Source organism: Aptenodytes patagonicus, chromosome 2, assembly GCF_965638725.1.
Source record: "Aptenodytes patagonicus chromosome 2, bAptPat1.pri.cur, whole genome shotgun sequence".
NCBI classification, from domain to species: Eukaryota; Metazoa; Chordata; class Aves; order Sphenisciformes; family Spheniscidae; genus Aptenodytes; species Aptenodytes patagonicus.
Window position 1 is genome coordinate 130,781,608 of NC_134950.1, and position 20,450 is coordinate 130,802,057.

The window sequence follows — 20,450 nt, forward strand, 5'->3', positions numbered from 1 at the left end:
AAGGGTACCAAACTACCACTTAGTGGCCTGCATCCAAGCCTGACCCTGCTTTTCCGGAAGCATGACGACATTTTGGTTAGTCAGCAGGAGACAAGCTTCAGCCTCAGAGAGCTGGAGAGGCTCCAAATATGAAATATAGATCACATTGTTTTAAACTGTATTTAGTAGTCTACTAAAGATGTTATCTGTTCACAAACCTTGTTTCTACTGCATCCTTAACCTATTGCAAGAAATTTTCCTGTTCATTGTATACTGTATATAGATACTGGATTCAACTACCTGATTTCTATTTCTCAGGTGTCACCGTACACAAATATCTTTATGTATGCAGGCCCAAGTTTCTTACCTGGTTCTAATTTCTTAGTATCTTAGTTTCTCTGAATAATTACACAAGGCAGCAAAAGGGGAAGAAGACATCATGACTCTGTGTAAGGGTGTTTTTCATTCAGACACTAACTAACTTGGATATGTTTTTTGGATGCTCCTCGTTATACTGTGATGCTCCATCTACTGTGTATTTATGGTTCATGTAGTGATTTTATGTGGTGGTTCTCTTGATAACTGGAAGTAGATCTTCAGGAGCAGATTAAAGGTAAGTAAAATTGTCAGAGGCATATGCAGTAATTGCTTTGTTCTTCGGAGAGCTTAAGAGAAGTGGCAGACACTTAAATGAGAATATTCTTATCCAGGATTTCCTGTGAAAGTGAGAGATGAAAAAGGGGGGGTAAAATAGGTAAGTTCCTTTTGAAAACCACTCAAAAATGCTTCAGTACACAGTGTTATTACAAACCACTATTACAAGTCACTTGCTAGGGATGTATGAGTGAGCTAGAAATGGTTTTGGACCTGAATTATTTCTCTTGGTAGCATCTATTATTCAAAAAATATTGGACAGTATTTGGATGTCATAAATTTATAATGAAATATGGAAATATAACAATATAATAAAACTGTAGTAAGGGAGTGTCAACAGGGAGTGTACTAAAGGGAGAAAAGGTCACGGAGAAGACATAGTTATTATTTTTGTTATTTTATTGAAGTTTATAGCCTCTCAAGGGACATGACAGAAATGTACAACATCCTTGAACCTCAGCATCATCCTTCTAGTATAAAAGAAGCAAGGGTTTCTTGGGAAAGTGAGTGTTCAGTTGTGTAAATAAAGATCATATGGATGTGTTTTAGACTGCGGATGACTCTTGTAATGCAGTGCACGATGGCCTCTAAGGATTGGAGGACTGGGGGCTGTGAAGAAGGCAGAATGCTAGCAGCAGCTGGGAGAGGAGCGGAGGCTGGAAACTTGTGTCAGGACATGTAAATCCTCTTCTGGACTACGAAATGTGTGCAAGTTTTCTTCTGCAGTGTCAAAGAGAGGCCATAAAGTGCTACCTGAATGTAACACTGTGCAAGGTGTTCATGTCAGGCCGAAAAAGAGTCTTCAGTGATGGCTTTATAACTTTAATGAACTCAGTCTTCATTTACAAAAGAAAAAAAAGTTTGAGGTTACACGGCAAATGTGATGTCACCAGTTTTTGCACTGGAGCTAGTACTCACGTAAGTTTCTGCATATGCTTTTCCTATCCCACTTCATCAAAACCATACACCCCATGTATCCAGCTCTGGAGCCCTCAGCATAAGAAAGACATGGACCTGTTGGATCGGGTCCAGAAGAGGGCCATGAAAATGATCAGGGGGATGGAACACCTCTCCTATGAAGAAAGGCTGAGAGTTGAGGTTGTTCAGCCTGGAGAAGAGAAGGCTTCGGGGAGACCTTCTTGCAGCCTATCAGTACTTAAAGGGGGCTTATAAAAAAGATGGCAGCAAACTTTTTAGCAGGGCCTGTTGTGACAGGACAAGGGGGAATGGCTTTAAACTAAAGGGGGGTAGATTTAGACTAGATAGAAGGAAGAAATTTTTTACGCTGAGGGTGGTGAAACACTGGCACAGGTTGCCCAGAGAGGTGGTGGATGCCCCATCCCTGGAAACATTCCAGGTCAGGTTGGATGGGGCTCTGAGCAACCTGATCTAGTGGAAGATGTCCCTGCCCACGGCAGGGGGTTTGGACTAGATGACCTTTAAAGGTCCCTTCCAACCCAAACTATTCTATGAAAGAGAATGCTGTCATCTTACGAATTATGTGGTATAGAAAAAAAAAAAAAATCCCAATGTCTATATATATTGGACCTTGTTAAATACCCTTGTTTTATTTCAAGTTTTCTTATCGCTGTGTAGGTCTCCAACTTTTTTTCCTGTTATCCATATATTGATAGAGACTCTCATAACATTATTGTCTTTCTAGGCATATGCTTTTATTTTTTGACTGCTTTTGCCTTTTTTTATTTTGCTTTGCCGCTTGCTCTATGGCATGGATTGGGTGTTACTAGCATTCAAAATTGCCTTCAGGAAATGTGTAAATTGCCTGGAGAGCGGTAGAAAGATGTTGCATCCATTCCTTACTGTAATTGAGTAAGATAACAAGGTCACAGCTTCCACCTTGAGTGTCACCTGGAACTCAGTGCTGGGGGCTGGTGCACTTTTCAGCTGGATCACATAATTCTTGAGCAATTGAATGACGTGTGCAAACTAGCAGGGGACTGGCGCTGTGGGTGTTGGTGGCCAGTCCGTCACTCAACAAAACGCACGATGTACACTGGTACCACGGTGGGGTGAGACCAAGCTGGTGTGTTAAGTGCTTAGCAAAGTTTGAGAGTCAGTTTGGGCTCTTGGAGGGGAGCTGGCCCGTGACTCGGGAGATCTTGCGCCTGTTTCTGGTTTCACTGCAGGGTAACTATCACCAGAAAGTTGCTTTTCCTGCCTGTGCTGCTGCTTCTTTGGCAATTTATGTACCCTGTCTATTAAAAAGGAAGCTTTTGGAGGTATAGATTGTCACAGACTATGCATGTACACAGTTCATTTGTGCCTTGCTGTCAGGTTCTGTGCTGCTGTTAGCTGTCAAAAAACCTGGAGACATTTTAACTGTCAAAACCTTTTGTAATTCCCTGGCAGAATATTTTGCTGTGGCCATTCTTTTTTCGGGGCTTCTGCCTGCTTCTTGCCATTCCCTGCAATTACCAGCTCTGCTGCCCTTATTTTTTAACACACACAAAGCTCCCTCATGAATTTTCGCTTTATTGCTTCTCACTTGGTTTTCTTGCTCCTCTCCTCTTGGGGTAGAAGTGTCTCCGTCCCCAGAGGCTTATTGCTGGTGCTTGCTACCTACTCCTGTGGCTCTTTTGAAGGACTATCACAGTTGACTAGAAACCTTTTGGCTAGGAAGCAAATTAAAATGCTAGCCAAAGACCAGCCAGGGTATAAAGTCCTTTACAACCTGGACACAGGTGTATCCAGATCCCAATGACAAAACCTGCTGTGTGGGGAAAGGAGCCATCGAGTCTGAGTTGAGATGATTTGATGGAAGTTGATCCAGTTATTAATGGACTTCCTTAGGGAAACTTAATTTGGGGGCTGGTTGTTTCCTTCACTTGTGAAATGGAGTGTGGTGTGAAATGGACTAGAGAGAAAATAGGTAGGATAATAAGAAAGTAGAAAAGGATTTCAGCTCCAGCTGGGCAGCCTGTTTTGATTTTGCTTTGAATTATCTCTCTTCCCCCCCCCCCCCCCTTTTTTTTTTCCTCTCCTTAGGTTGGCTCGACTTTCCAGAAGCAGATTTTAGTCTAATCTTGAATTATTTGTAGTTTAAATATATTTTAGTATCATCAGCTGCAGAAGTACAGAGAAGGCAAAAATAAATGTATGTGTTTTAAGTTCACTGATAATGTAAATGCTGAAGTGGGGGTGGGAACGATCTCATTTTGAGCAAGAACAAATTAGTTTTGAAATTTTTGCTGAACTGGAAGTTTGAAAATAATTAACTTTTGGGTAGATGTGCAGTGTTTTGCTTTCAGGCTTTTAACACTTGATTTTAAAATGAATGGAAAGGAACTGTTGAAACAGCAAGAAACTTGTCTTAACTGCACAGCTATATGCTTGATACAGTACTGGAGTCTTAGAAGTCCTGTCTCTCTTGCTGGAAACTGTAACTCGGTGATTTCACCTGAAGTGGTGAGTACCTCAGGAAATTTTAGTTTCCAGTTATAATGACATTTATTAGCTATTCCAGTGACTGATTTCTCCATTTGATGCTTAATGCTTCCTTAAAGAGTTCAGGGACAAAGGTGAGAGAGGTGAAGTTTTTTATGGTTGTTGTTGTGGGTCTGCCCAGGGTGGAATCTGATTCTTTCCTTAGCTAATCAAATACTCTGCTGTGACAGTTCAGGCTTCTCAGGGAACTGCACCTGATGACAAAAGTATTATATAAATAGACAAGCAGAAAACTACCTGCAGGTTGGAAATTCGTGTTCCCGTCCCTACAACACATAGCTTCAGAAGCGAAAGGCAAGGAATTATCAAAGGAAAGAAAATATGAAACTTTTAATAAACCCCAAAGTATTAGAAATCTATCTGAAAATAGTTTTTGAGAATCATGTGAAAAAGTCTATTCTGGCAGCATGTTGATTGTATGTGTACGGGAAAGAGAGATTAATTACATATTATAAGGCCTTAATTGGCAGCCGTCTGAGCGAAGTATTATATTTGGAGCTAACAGGTATAAAAATGTCCCTCCATAGACAACGGGATAATATAACTTTTCAGGTCTCCTCAAAAAGTTGCTGCTTATAGAGTGAGCTGGTTATGACTCCTATAAAAGATGAAAAATGCACGCTCCCGCTTGGACCAGAAGGTAATAGGAAAGTGGTATCTGTGGTGCGCAGGCTGGCTTTGCTTGCAGAGTGAACGCATCCTTCCGTGACCTTCAAACACCCAGCTAATTGAAAGCACTCGCAGAAAGAAAATGGTCTTTCCACAAGAGATCAAGCAAGGGTGGTAAGTATTTTGCAGTCATTCTATAGTGGTTGCTAATGGAAAAATAACAGCTCTAAATATTTTTTTTTAAATGTTTGGATAGAAAAAGCATAACAAAGAAGGACCCATGAATTCATTGAGGTAGTATCAGTAAAGTACACATTATTAAGATACCTGAGCTAGATTGGTCCAAAGCTGGAATTTCTGTTCTATGGGAAACCTGAGGAGTTGGTGTCTGAGCTGTATCTGAAGCAAATAGCAGATTTTTTGAAACCTTTTTGAAACCTTTTCTTGTTTAGTTATTTCAAATGAAAGTATTTACTAATGTGCATATGACATAGTTTCTGAAACTTTAAAGCTGAGTCCTCAAAGTCCTTGAGATTAGGAATTAAGGTTTAGGGTTCCTTAGTATACATGGTCCAAATTTCTGGTGCCCTTACACAAAGGTGAAAACCTGTGGTATTCTGTACAGCAGGGGCTGTCCTGAAAAAGCAGACTTGGAAAGCCCAAAGACTATTAGGTTGATTGTCTGGGAACTGTCTGTATTTTGTTAAACATCAATGGCAACTTAAATATTTTTAGAAGGCATTTCACGTTCAATAATTCCGAATTTTCCAGTTCAATCTGTTTCACCTGAAAATTCCCAGTGAGCTGTATCAGCATGCTTCTGTAGTATCTGAGTTTGTCAGAACTTCATGTTTTATGAGTACGTAAAATAAGTTGCTGTATCTGTCTTTCAGTTATTAGTGCACAACTTTTAGCCCACCAGTTTGAGCGGAAATCTAATTCTGGTGGTTTTGAAAGCTGCTGTCCTGGTTTTGGCTGGGATAGAGTTAATTTCCTTCCTAGTAGCTGGTACAGTGCTGTGTTTTGGATTTAGGATGAGAACAACATTGATAACACACCGATGTTTTAGTTGTTGCTGAGCAGTGCTTACACTAGTCAAGGACTTTTCAGCTTCCCATGCTCTACCGACTGAGAAGGCTGGAGGTGCACAAGAAGCTGGGAGGGGGCACAGCCAGGACAGCTGACCCAAACTGGCCAAAGGGAGGGATATTCCATACCATGTGATGTCATGCTCAGTATATAAACTGGGGGAAAGCTGGCCGGGGGGACCGCTGCTTGGGGACTGGCTGGGCATCGGTCGGCAGGTGGTGAGCAATTGCACTGTGCATCACTTGCTTTGTACATTCTTCTTATTATTACTATTATTAGTAGTATTTTATTTCAATTATTAAACTGTTTTTATCTCAACCCACGAGTTTTCTCACTTTTACTCTTCCAATTCTCTCCCCCATCCCACTGGGGGCAGGGGGAGTGAGCGAGCGGCTGTGTGGTGCTCAGTTGCCGACTGAGGCTAAACCACGACAGTTGCATATGACTGCTTTTGAGGCACATCAATATCAGCACCAGTTCAGCCTTGCACCCTAAAGAATTACAAGTAGAAAGCAGAAGAAAAGGTATCAATTTTCTCATTGTCCGAAGCAGAGTCTATGTTAGCTTTAATATGGAAACCATAAAGCCTGCTGATGGATAGAGAGGTTCCCTCTTTGGTGAGCTGGAGAATGTACAGTTAAGCAACTTTTTTTCTTATGGGCAACTACTAATATGAAGGAGACAAATGCACTAAAGCTGTGGAACAGAACAACCCAGGATTTAGGAGAAAAGGTAAAAACCCCACAAAACGGCTTTTACGAAAATGTACGCTAACAAACTGGAATGCAAATTAAGCTTGACAATAGTCTAATAGGTGTGGATTCCCCCTGAGGAGCTCCAAGTGGCCTGCAGGTCTCTTATTCTTGTGCTGTTTTGTGACAGGCATTCTTACTAAGGCAAGCTGGTGCTTTTCACAGGAGAAAATGGTTCCTATAAGATTTCCAAAAAGCACTTTAATATAGATTTAATACCTGGATTTGGTGCCTGTTCAAGGGGAATAAATGCCTTACAGATATTTGAAAATACTAAACAAATCAGAAAGAAAAAAAAAATACAAAAAATAGGTTATAAATAGGATTTTCCGGAAATGAAATGGAAGCTGAACACCAGAAATAATTTTTTCTTATGGTAACCACTTCTACGCAGTAACATAATTCAAGTGAAAATAGAAGAGGAATTATTATGGATGCCCATAAAAGCATTCTGTCTCACATTTAAGTCATTTACACTGTGGTGGTGATATTTATATGGCAGAACTTGTGCAGAAAAACAAAACAAGGACCCAAGATCAAGAAAACCATGACCTGCAGGGGAGAAGCCTTTCTGAGTAATTGCATTCTGATGTACCCTAAACCACTAGGCAACTTAAGGCAGGTCCTGATGTTCTGTCATTGCTTTCCTGAGGGTCATTAGCTGAAAACAAGGATGCTGGAGTTTTTGTCTCTCTGATTTTTGTTACCGATGCTAACTGGAGAAGAATTCAGCCCTCAAAACTTAAGTCCTGAGGTTCATCTTGTATCGCAGAGAGCTCTTGTATCCATCCCAGCTTCAGGATAATGCTTACAGATTGCTGTTGAGCCTTATAGTTAGTAGGCTCTTGCCATCCTCTGCCCGGGTGGTAGTGATTCTTTCCCCTCCCTTGCAGTCAGTCTTTGGCTTTGGTTGTTGTTCTACAGGTTTTTCTTGTTAAATGTTTCCCAGCCCGCAGTGAATCATTATGTGCTACTTTGTTCTGCTTTCCACTGTGTCTGAGGGCTTGTTTACTTATTAATAAGAATAATAACAAACAGAAATGCACGGCTTTTTCATAGTCATTATTTCCAAAGCACATTGTTCCAGGCTACCTTGCACCTGTGTCATAAATTAAGTCTGTAACAGACACTTAACATACATACAATGAATAATAAAACTAGTGTTTGCTTGGCACCAATTTAAAAATAATATATTTACACTCTGTGTGGATCAGCAGCTTCAGTATTTGGCTGAAGTTCTGAATAGGACAATGAAATCCTTTTATCTCGCGCTTAAGCCATTTATTTTACGCTGACGTTACCCACATGACAGAATTTACACAAGATAAAACAAAACAAGCTCACGACCAGAAAAGCTGTCCCTGCAGAAAGGAAAAAGGTTATTTCTAAGTCACCACATTCTGGTTTAAACCAAACAATAGCAGGAAAGTAGACAGTGAAAATGGATTCACATCAATATTAAGAATTAAGAGTTCACTCAGGAAAGTTCAGGCTGGATGAAAGTCATAGCCTGGCTGGAGAACTACAATAAAACTGTAGTTAAGGAAAAAAAGGTTGGTTTCTGCCACTGACATTTACGACTGCAAAAAAATTTAAATGTTTTTCTACTCTGCAGAACTCCGCTTAGAGCTGGTAAGGGACCCTAGAAATATTGGGAACTTGTCATAAACTCTCTAGGCTAGGCTTGGATATGGCTGGAAAGTTCAGTACTGTTGTTAGTGAGAAAGAGAGAGAACTGGGAACTGTTTCGTTGTGGGAAACTTTCACTTCCCAAATATAGTTTGGAGAACAAATGCCACTAACAGTGGCAGGCAAAAAACATGCCAGAGAGATGACAGCTGGCAGATTTAATCACCAAATGGTCTCTGAAAGAGAAAGAGGAAGGTCCTGTATCAGGTCTATTTTAGACTTTTAGCAGAGACATTGCAGAAGGTAACCTTGGACCAACTGACCACATGTAGAGTTTAAATTAAATGGAAAATAAAAGTCTGAAAGGACATGCATATAACAGTCTGAGGTTAGTTGAACCTAAGTTGCTCAAGGGTTTGAATACAGAGGAGGCTTTGCTTTTCTCCAAATCAAAAATATAACAATATATAGACTCCATATTCCTAGAAAGAGGACAATGTTTTTAGAGACAGGCTGCAGCGTTAACATCATTCATTCACATTCATTGACTGTGTTAGCTTATTCAGCATCATCTGGCAAGATAGATAAGCAGTGAATTACCAGACTCTGTTAACAATATTGAATTTATTCAAATTGTAAACATGAAGGTTGGTTGTAAATAACTGTAAAGGACCTCATTGCTGCTGATTTGGGGAGAACCTGTTCCCGTTCCCAAAGCTGCCAGCTTTTTCCTTAGCCAGGTGAGTGTCTCAGTGTATATTAACTCATATGAAGGTTATGCTCAGAGGCAACATTGGACGTACTCTTTCCTTTTTCCCAGTTTGTTTAATTTTGATTACAGTGTTTCCCAAGCTATAGTTTGTTTCTGGTTTCAGATAGGGCCTGAGGTCTTCCTACTCCTGCTTGCACAATGATTGGGGGAAAAGGTGTAGAAGAAGTGAAAGTGCGGGATGTAAAATGTCTCTCAAGGACTTGACTGCCTTTGCTTGGAAGGCTGACTGTAGCAGCAGTGAGGCTTGGGCAGCTGTATGTGCAGAGTCAGCAGATGTACTGTGTATTGCTAGGTCACATTGCCTGCCTTTTCGCCTCTGAAAATACCTGACTGAGGCAAAGTTTATCCTCACAGGCACTAAAATACACAAGTATTGTCCAGATGTGATTTTTATGTCTGATAGCAGGTTAAGGAAAAGGGCTGCTCTGCTGCTCTTGCTAACCTGGGCTTGGAGGTGCGATACAAAGCTTACGCAAGCCCTTCAGAGGCTACATTTTTCTTCTACCTTGCACATATGAAAAGGCCAATTAATTATCAATCTGGCTGGTATAATTCAAGAGTACCTGCTCTTAGAAACTTAACAAGCACTCTTACAGAAACTGCTGTGGTATATAGCTCAGACCACAGACAACCCCCCCATATGTCTTGTTTGTAGATAAACTATTTTCGTACAAAGCATAGTGCTGGGAATCCTTTGGCGTTAGTGCTTGGAAACATTTTCTGCTTTCCTAGGGCTCTGTTCCCTGCTCCACCTGCATGCTGCTCCCCTGCCGCAGGGCGGCGGGGAGGCCTCTCCTGCCCTGTGCTGCCAGGCTGGGCAGAGGAGTCCGTGCCCAGGCAGCCAGGTGCTCCGCTCCTGCCTCCCCACAAGCCATTGAGGGACCTTGGATAAATTTTTCATGCTCCTTTTTGTGCTACTTTTTGTTTTGTAGGGCTGAAAGCTCCCTGAACTTTATATTATCTCCATATACTGTGGTGAATGCAATGGACCCCTGAACTCTTCTAAGCACTCCAGTTTCCATCGTGATGTCAATAATTGCTAAACTAAGCTCCATAGGATGCCATTTATTTTCCAATACAATTTTCTTATTGAAGTGAAGGGCGACCAATGCTTCAAAAGACGGTGTGCTATGGCTCTAGTGATGATATTGTCAAATGTCCCTGAGAGTTTTTACAATTCTCCTGTTTTATTTTTTTGCTAGTAAGTAGCTATATAGGCACAAGGTTTTGATAACAGCTGGTTGCTGAAAGGCTCTGTTCTTACCAACAATTCAATGAATACTTATGTTTACATACTAGTTTGCATCAGAAATAGGCAGCTTCCCACTTTGGATGTTCTATACTTGTCATATTGCTGCTGTTAAGATAATTTAGTCCTAAAAGAGATTATTAAGGATATTAAAAAAAAAAAAAAAAAAGTATAATGTTTTACAAAAGACTAACCAGAAATTTTCTTTTTTAAAAAAACTTTGCCTGTTGTTAGAGAGGTGGTGAATAAGGAAGATTTGCCTTATCTCCGATATGGTAGAAATGCCAGTAGCTATTAGTACACTGTACGTATACATTCATCAGAGATTCTGTGGCACAATCTGTAGTGCAAACTGGCCATTTTCTATAGGGAAAAATAAGCGGGTGATCACATTTTTTTTAAACCCGCAATAGCTGCTTGACAAGCATGACCCAGTAACATTTTAAAATGCTATTATGGGACAGTGTAGCTTTCAGAGTGTGTTGTTTGGTTTGGTTTTTTTTTTTTTTTTCCCCCCAACATCTATTAGATTTCACTGCCAGCAAAGGCACAGAAGAGGACTTTGCCATTTGCTTTTGTAAAACAGTTTCAGACTGATGTGAGTGAGAAGAAAAATATTTTCATTTGTCTGGTTATAAATTTCCTTTCCTTTCCTATAAGCAAGTCTAATACAAGAAACCCATACGTTTTTCACAGCCTACAGGCTTTAAAAATCTGTTTAACAGCCATTTGCGTGGTTACTGAAATAATGTTGGAGTTTTCCTAGTGAGAATGTGAGCTGTAATTCTGTGGATCAGTGCTGTGTAGGGATGGAAAAAAATCCAGCAGCACTAGATACATGTGTTAAGTTACAATATCGTGGAAGGAAACTCAGGAAGTAAATGATTGACAGTGTTGGCCTTTAAGAAGGTATAATTAGTCTGTAAAGTTACTGCCTATTGAGACTTGTGGTTCCAGTTTGTCTCATGGTGCTGCTGTTTTTGCCCTGTCTGCAGACTCAAAAAGAAACCAGTGTGTGGGCTTTGATTGTTTGTACATAGGATAGTTAATGCTTTTCTCCTTCCTTTTTCTCCTTCCTTTTTCTCCTTCCTTTTTCTCCTTCCTTTTTCTCCTTCCTTTTTCTCCTTCCTTTTTCTCCTTCCTTTTTCTCCTTCCTTTTTCTCCTTCCTTTTTCTCCTTCCTTTTTCTCCTTCCTTTTCTTTTTTCTTGAAGGAAGCTTACATATTTAGAGCAGGAAGCAAAATCTTTAAGGTGCCTCATGAAGAAAAAATTCTCCAAATATGTGGATTTGAAGTGACTACACAGTTATTTTGTGTTTTATTAGGGCAAGCAAAAGAAGTAGTAGTCCATTTAATTGCACAAAGAGATCAGAGGTAGAATATACTAAAAATAAGGAATCAGAATAGTTACCATGTAGGCCAGGGCAGGGTGAATATATACATATATCACCCACTATATATGAAAAGTGAAATTTAAGCGCAGGTAAGATGGACTTCTTACACATTTGGAAATTTGCGCTGACTGTCCTAAATCCTTAAGATGTGTGGACTGATAAATGTTAAAGGCTTGTGAGTTTTTAATTTAAAAAAATCCTTCTTTATCTTTGTATGTCTTCCTGAGAAATCTTTTGCCACTTTTTGATTTACTTAATACTCTCACTATTGTTTTGTAAGGCCCTAGGATTCATCTGTGCAAACTCTGGTTTTGCCTGTTCCTGAGCATTTTGTTTGTGATACTTGTGGTGCCTGAGTGTCCTTAGGGAAGTAGTTCCTACAGTTATGATTTATGACAGTGTTAAGTAACTCTTTTGCACTACTCTGGCCCTTACATTTTGGGGGAAATCAACTGTAATAGGTCAAAGGCAAGTAAAAAAAGAATGAATTTAAATAGTTTTCTGAAGTTGTAACTTTTAGGGACCCTATCAGAGTATTTTGAGTAGCGAGGTTGATAACACAACATATCTAGGATAAGAAAATCAGAAAACTGAGGAAACATGTTTCTTATCAATTCTCCTCATAAGCCAGTTAGTGGAAGCATTTATTCCATGTGAGATTAACTCTGTTGACATTTTCTCCTATGGTTAGATAAATACTAGCCATTTACTATTGTAATATATCATTTGTACAATTTGGTGTCATTGAAGATCTTTACTATTCTTTTTTCTACCTTGCCTCTGTTGTACTGGGCTATTTTTTGGTTGTGTATAAGACCTTTGGATTTACCATGGCAAAAATTAACAGGTTCCTGAAGAGATGTGGAAAGAGAATAAATGCAAGTGTTAATCTCTCGTACATAAATGGAAAAGACTTAAAGCATACCATCAAGACACAAGTGTAAATTTATATACTAAATCTTAAACATTAAAACAACTTGAAAGAGGAAGGTACCACTTCTCCTCTTGCACAACTTTAGTGGTTCTGAGTTCTGACTGAAATGAGTCTTTCAACTCTTAACCTTCATTAACTTGGTTCTTTGAGAGATTTCCAAAGACTGGGAGACTGCTGGTGTCAAGGTACATATGAAATAAAATTATCTTTTCATCAGCTGGTTTCTCTAAACAAAAGGATCAGATCTGTGGCATTTCTTTGTGTTTTCGAAGCAGGAAATTGCTGTTTCTTGTCATTGTTGCCACTGACTGCATGGTAGGAGAAATACAGGGACCCTGCAAAGAGAAATTTATGAAGTACAGAGGAGGTCAGTGGTTGGTCTGGGACTGATGAAATAACTTTTATGCTCATCTTGGAAGGGATAAGACTTATTTTATCTGTGGCATCTTCTAACAAACTTGCAGTTATGCATTTTTCTTAATAGGATTTGACTATTTTGACTATTTGCAGATACTGTGGGAGATGGGCTTAGGTTTCTTGTGATAGTTTATCTGATTTTCTGAGTGAAGACTCAATACTGTGTAGGCTGCTGGAATTGGTGACTGATGTGCATCTTCCCCTTGCTGAGTCAGGGGATTGAGCCAGAAAACCAAGCACCAGCTTTTTCCCTTTTCTCATCGCTTGCTCTATTGCTGCCCAAATTCCCAGCTATAGCCTCATTCTTTTAATGCTGAGGTAAGTTGTTAGAAACATTTTTCTAGAAAATGGGAATGTGACTGTGCACTTTCTGCGGTAGGCCCAGCAGCACTAAATATCTGCAACGTGTCCCACCGAGGGGGGTGTTGGTACCCAGTGCTTTAAGTAAGGAAAGAAGACACAGAAAAGGTTGAGAACAGTTTGCTTCATCCCAAAACTTCATTTGCGAAACACAGGATTTTTTACAAGTTACCAGGTGAGGCTATTGACACAGTGTGTTGCAAAACTGCCTCATAAAATAAAATGTTTTGAAATCCCATGCGCAGTTAGCAGATGGACTAATTAGAGAGTAAATTATTTGTGGTAGATAACCTTGCTTTGACCCATCTGCTCGTTATCACAAGACCTGGGTATGACTTGTAAAAAAATTATGAGTATTTGCAGAATTTGTGATAAGCTGTGTTTCTTAAATTGAATCTAGCAGTTATCATGAGCCCAACACAAATACATGTCTTTAAAAATATATCTAAAGGTATAAAAGCAGAAAACAGGTGAAAATTAATGGGGGATCCTACTTTTAGGGTGTTTTCCCTTTTTTCAATGCCTTCCCCGCCCCCCCCCCCACCCCGCTGTTCTGGTTTCATCTGGGATAGAGTTAATTTTCTCCCTAGTAGCTGGTATACTGCTGTGTTTTGGATTTAGGATGAGAATAATGTTGACAAGACACTGATGTTTTAGTTGTTGCTAAGTAGAGCTTACACTAGTGAAGGACTTTTCAGCTTCTCATGCCCTGCCCGCGAGAAGCCGGGAGGGGGCACAGCCAGGACAGCTGACCCAAACTGGCCAAAGGGACATTCCATACCGTGTGATGTCATGCTCAGTACATAAATTGGGGGGAGCTGGCCTGGGGCAGGTGGCCGCTGCTCGGGGACTGGCTGGGCATCAGTGGGCGGGTGGTGAGCAATTGCATTGTGCATCACTTACTTTGTATATTCTTTTATCATTATTATTATTATTTTCCCTTCCTTTTCTGTCCTATTAAACTGTCTTTATCTCAACCCATGAATTTTACTTTTTTTCCCTGATTCTCTCCCCCATCCCACTGGGCAGGGGGGGAGTGAGCGAACGGCTGTGTGGTGTTCAGCTGCCTGCTGGGTTAAACCACAACAAATGCCTTTTTTCCCATTGTCAATGAAGGCAACTGCAGCATTGTGAGATGGTAATAGTGCATGAGATATTGGTTAGAGACTGATGGTTTACCACCTGAATCTTGACACGGATCAAATCTGCTGTCCTACTGTATGACCAAGTTCAGTAACCACTTAGTTCATTAGTGGCAGGCTAGGATGGTTCTTCATAGGGAAATAACCTGGAAATGAGGAAATAAATGGTTGACTTTGATGGTGTTATAAAGGGGATAGAAACGTGAATGGGTAAGAAAAAGAGAGGGGAAAATAAATAAATAAATAGAACAAGAGAACAGTTACTGTACAGAAGAAGAAACTAGCAGTGATGGAAAATGCAAGAAAGGAAGAAAATGCAGCAAATTTAGGAAGTAAATTGATGCAGAATTAGATGGGAAGAACAATCAGACAAAAATGAATTCTATTTTTTATTTTTGTAAAACTTTGTGCAAAAAGGAATACAGTAAATTGAGCTGGGCTGCTGGATATTAGGGTGTGGGATGCTCGCACTGATGTTCATAATGAGCACCTTTTGAGGGTAACACTTGAATATTACAGTGGTTGTTGCTTTAAAACCAGAAATCCTCCATGGCCACGCTGTGTATAGAACTTTTCTGCTCATGGTAATCCTGTTTGGAAATTATTGTTCCATTCCAAGACGCATGTGCCTTCCCTTTTGTCCCTATGAATTGTTATTTTGCCTTAAAGACGGAAATTTGTTGCATTGGCTGCCAGGTATTTTCCAACAAAAGCTGCTTGGGGGATTCTTTTCCTGAGGCTTTCATAATATAATGGTGTCAGGGAGTTTAAAATAGACCCACTCTTCAAATCGAGATTTCTGGTTTGCTGACCTTCCTCTTTCCTTACTTGGTTTTGGCCTGGAATGAACTCTTGTCCTGTCCCAAGTCCCCGGAGCTTTCCCCTGGGAGGCAGTACGCTCATCTGTGTGATGTCCATTTTACAGACTGCAATCCAGGTAATGGCTATATATGTTCTTTGAAACTACAGCCAATACAAATGGCATAGTGTTTGCCAACTTTGTGTAGGATATATTTGAGACTTGCAGAAACAAGGGACTATTAGGACAGATATCCTGGTGCTATTTGTTCTCAATTACCGCACATGCATTTTTTTATTCGAGAATTAAATGTACAACAGTAAAGCTATGGCTATTTATGCAAAGTGGCTTTTTGTTTCCACTGACCTTTGTACACTTTTGTATAAAACTAGCACAAAAACTCCAGAATAAAACATCCAGTTTTAATCTCATGACACCAGCGTTTATACTGGAAAAGAAAAAACAATGCCAAAACTTTAAAGCATATACATAATGGTTTATATATTGCTTATAAAATGAGAAAGCAGACACTGCTCCCAATTTATATATGTAATGGAAATTATTAAGTGATATTGGGAACTAAGTATGGTAAACAAATAATATGCTTGTGTAGCCCCAGTCAATGGCTGGGATACGGTGAGCTTAGATTAGCCTGTGTATTTCATTAATGCAATATTTTGAGGACAGGTTACCTTGTGTGGCATGAAGAAAGTGGCAGGGAAGAATCAAGATTTGCGGACAGCTGTGCTGCATGTGCCCGTGCATCCCAAGGAACCAGCATCTGTGCTCTATGATGACAACAGGAGAGGGGCACGTCTATACAGTGTGCTGGCCGGCTGCTGAGGCGAGGCAGTGCCGTATCGCCACCGAGCTTCTCTGCTGGGACCTCGTCCCTGCTGCCCCACGGTATGCAGCTCCTGACTTCTGGCAAGTGGGGATCTGCCAGCGTGCGTTGGGGGCAGGCAGCCTCCCCCAGCCCCATCCTCCCGCCCTGAGCTGTGGCAGGGTGGACGATGGCAGGTTGCTAAAGATGAGCCAGGATTGTTGCAGAAATACCGTAGAGCTGTATTTGCTATTCATTTTTTTAATTTCTGGGATATGCCTTATTTAATCAGCACTTCTCTGTTTAACCTTAAACTAAGTGAAAGCTGGAATAGAGGGGAAATAAGAAACCTTACACATAAACACTCATGTTGAAGTGTAGACACGCTGACAAATTTCAGGCAGCTCAAAATGAGAGATGATATTTTGTCCTTAATTTGTACCAGTGGGAAAAAGGATGTGAAAGGATGTAAGTTGGGCACAGAGTATCAGTTGGGATTTGTGTTCCCGCGCACATCCAAATGTTAACAATAAACTTAGTCTTTGAAGTTTTCAGAAAAAAAACTCTTAAGGAAGTTAAGCTCAAATCTGTGCTCTGTAAAAATTTTAATTTTGACAGTCACCAGTTTGCACTAATAATTAAATGTAAGTTAATTTACTTCTCCATTTTAGAACATTTATTTTGGGTTGTAAACATGTTTTTTTAGAAAGCTTGCTAAAGAACATGCAAATATAATGCATGCTGTGCATCTTTAAATATATAAATCAAAATTCCAATGCAAAGCAGTAGCTCTGGTTGCACTGTAGCAATATAAGTTCCTAATACATTAAATACTGAAAAAAACCTTCAAATTTTCTTTGGGCATTAAATTCTGGATAATAAACATTCTGGATTAAAAAATTTGCAAACCTATAGTCTCTTTTCTTTTTGGCCAAAGGTCAAAGCTAGTTTTTATGTATGTAAGTAAAAATCATCAAATAAATAACGATTTTAAACTTTTTCCTTTGTCTCCGATTGAACCATTGTAATTTTCTCCTTTAATATTCCTCAATTTACTCAACGGTTTTCATCCCTCTTAATTTTCTTGTCCAGATATAAAATCCCAAAACAGGGACGTGTAGTAAAATGTTGACTTGCTCTTATCAATAATACTGCAATACTAAGACACAAACCAAGCATACTTAATGTTACCAGTATGACAATTCACATTTTAAGTAGTGATAGCTGATTTAGTATAGGATACAACATTCCAGCTGTTTTATTTTTTTAAATAAAATAATACCTTAATTTATTTGTATTCCACTAGCATGAATACATTCATTGCAAATTGCATGCACATAAAAGGGAATCCATTTGTAAACTACATAATATCTTAACAATAAATAGTATTTGATCCTAATACATGATGGTAGTGCATTTCTTGTTAAAACTGCAAGCCTTTACCAAAATGAAAACAAACTCTTACTCTCCTTATAAATATTTTAAATAATTTTTAAGTACGTTTCATACCAATTATATAAAAATAGTATTTTTAGATAAATTAAGAGGTTTCATTTACATGACAAATAACGTGCAACAACTAACCACTCTCTACTGGCTCTATTTGGTTGATTGTCTAGATGACATGCAGCGATAATTGTCCCTTTGCCTTCACAGAACTGACAAACAGACCAGCAGGACCCACAATCACCTGAAGCAAACAGTGCCATAGATATTGTTTGGGAACAACAGTCAGACATTCAGGGAAAACCTTTGCTTCGATGAACAAAAGCCACTCATGACAGTTCTTTTGTCCTAGACTTCCAGCTGCTCTGACCCTCAGGGTCTTTGGACTATCACAGAAGTCTGCCAAACAGACCAGTAAGTTATATCTGTATACAAAATGCTTTTCAACATGCTTCTAGAATCTAGAAATCTTTTTTTCCTATAGTATGAACCAGCAATACCTTTCCTTATTTTCTATAAATCTGAATTTTCATGTTTGTAAGTCTCCATGATCGCCAGAGAAAAGGTCAAATGAAGCAGTCATGCAGTACTTTCTAAATTTAAAACTGGCAGCTGTGGAACATGCTTCGAGTACCACTTCACTGTTTCTCATTATACATCTATGGCTTGGTAATCTTTATCTTTAGCATCCCTTGTGCTTGTCACAATGTCTATCGGGAAATCTGGGGTCTGTGCAGAAACCGCTTTGGCTGTTCCTTCCAGGTCCCATGATCCCGGCAGGTTCTCAAGGCTTAGCGAGCTGATTGCACCTTGGCTAAAGCTACCTTCCTCAGATCTGCTGGGGAGCACGAGGTGTAACGATGTCTCCGATGAAGAGCATACTGAAGAAGAAAGAGTTGCTGAAATAGACTGAAGAGGAGTCAAGGTAGTGTCTGAATGGGGAGAGGTGCATCTTAAAAATTGCAAATTGTCTTTCTGAATTACCTGATACTGGGAGGGGGAATTGTGAAGGCCCAGTGTATAATAAAATTCACTGTCCATAGAATTTTGCAGGGTGGGTTCAGTTCTTTGGGGACTGCTGCCTACAGAGGACAGATCTGTATTCCAAATGTCACATAACGTGTTGCTGTGGCAAAGTTGTGCTTTGGTGCAAGTAAAGTTCCCAGCTTGCATGTGCGTGCAAGGTTGATGCGTAGTCCAAGCCATTCGAGACCGCATACTTTCCAGGGTAGGACTTCGAGATATGCCGTGCATAGCACGGAACCCTGGAGGCTTCTGGGATGTGAGCAGGTTCTCCAGAAGGTGCATCATGTTCTTTGTATCCTTACTTAATTGTGAGACTTCTTGAGTTAAAGTTGTCACCTGTTATGGCAGGACAAAATATCACAGCATTTATTTATGCAGTCATGCCTGAAATACACACATACATACCTTTTTTCCTTCCTTCTAACAATATCAGCTTTGATCTGTGGCACAGTGTCTTTACTTTAAAGAAATATACTCTACTAATCTATATGTGGAAAATAGTCCATCCCTCTACCTTACCACAGCTACATGTTACACTCCCTGTGGCATATTGAAATAATTAAAGAAACTCAATAAAAATGTATGATGGAAACACCTTAGGCATAACTTACCTGATTTTAAATGATACTCTGTAAATAAAGAATGGCCTTAGGATCAGAACTGAGATGATTTCCAGTGACAATATGACATCAATAGCTTCTTGATCAATCATTAAATATTTTAATGCATAAACCTTTTTTATTAACCAATTTTATACTGATGAATGATATAAAAGTGAGGTTTTGTGAAATCTTGTTCAGAAATAAACATGCGAAATATACTGCTGTCTTCGTAGTAAAATAAAAGGAACCAACACCCGAAGTTGTCGGATACAAGTAGTAGTTACATGAAAATCTGGTGGACTTACTACTAAAAACAAAACAAAGAAGAAGAAAAGAAACTGGAAACTCTAAAACCCGCTTGCTACCTCTAAACATTTAAACCATATAAAAGCCTGTGAAAGTTTGCTTCCATGTAGTTATGTTTATGCTTGAAAGGTGTTGCATATAGCACTTCAGAGAGAGAGTAATCCATAGCATAGATTATTCTGGTGTGTGTGCAAAAGGAAGTATCATATTTTGTATTAGACCTTTTTTGTTTTTTTAATGCTGAAACCACTGATAGCATCCAATGAATTACATGAAGTCTTTAATCTCCCAAAAATTGCTGGTTTGAATGGGGATCAGATTGACAGGTTCTAAATTTTTATTTTAAAGTAAATTGATGTATGAACATTAACGGGGACATTAGTTAGGACATTATAAGAACATTTTGGGAAATGAAAAGCCTAACTCAAACATAAAAGTGACCCGTTCACCATTTCAAATGTGTTTGTCTTTCCTTTTTCCTTCTTAAGGAAAAGTTTGTAGGAAGTAAAAATCAGTCAATTATTTTTAATAAAGAGAAATGAATCTATCAAGAGGTAGAAATGAACTTTGTCTCTATGGTAGCTAATCAATCTATTTTAGGTCAGACCACTATCATTACTGTTAAAATAGTGTTTCTCATACTGATGCTAGTGAAAATATTCTGTTGGAAAAAAAGACATGACTGCATTTATCTTCAGAAGGATAAACCACCTGTCAAAAAGAAAGAAGGCTAATTCAGGGGGCCTTTCTTTGCTCTGAAGTAAAGACACCGCTGATTAGGTGCCCTACACAGATTAATTTTCATGTAATCAGAAATACAAATACAATTTTCATTTTTCTGACAGGATAGTTCCAAACAAATCTGCTGAAAAGACATTTCAGGCTGAGTCTGACTGCGTTATTACTGACACAATAATTATAAAGAAATTCTGAGTTAGAAGGAAAGTAGGAAGCTCCAGTACAGCTCCTATACATCTCTTTGTTTCTCTCCGAGCTAAGAGTTG

General features: G+C 39.3%; 1 protein-coding gene across 1 annotated transcript in view; it reads right to left on the bottom strand.

Annotated features, from left to right (window-relative positions):
• Window positions 1–18,163: 18,163 nt before the first annotated feature.
• The window catches only part of KCNH8 (potassium voltage-gated channel subfamily H member 8), a 204,339-nt gene continuing 202,052 nt past the window's right edge, over window positions 18,164–20,450 (bottom strand). The window contains exon 16 of the mRNA XM_076332319.1: window positions 18,164–18,874. Within this exon, the coding sequence (XP_076188434.1) occupies window positions 18,164–18,874 (711 nt within the window). The remainder of the gene's footprint in view (window positions 18,875–20,450) is intronic.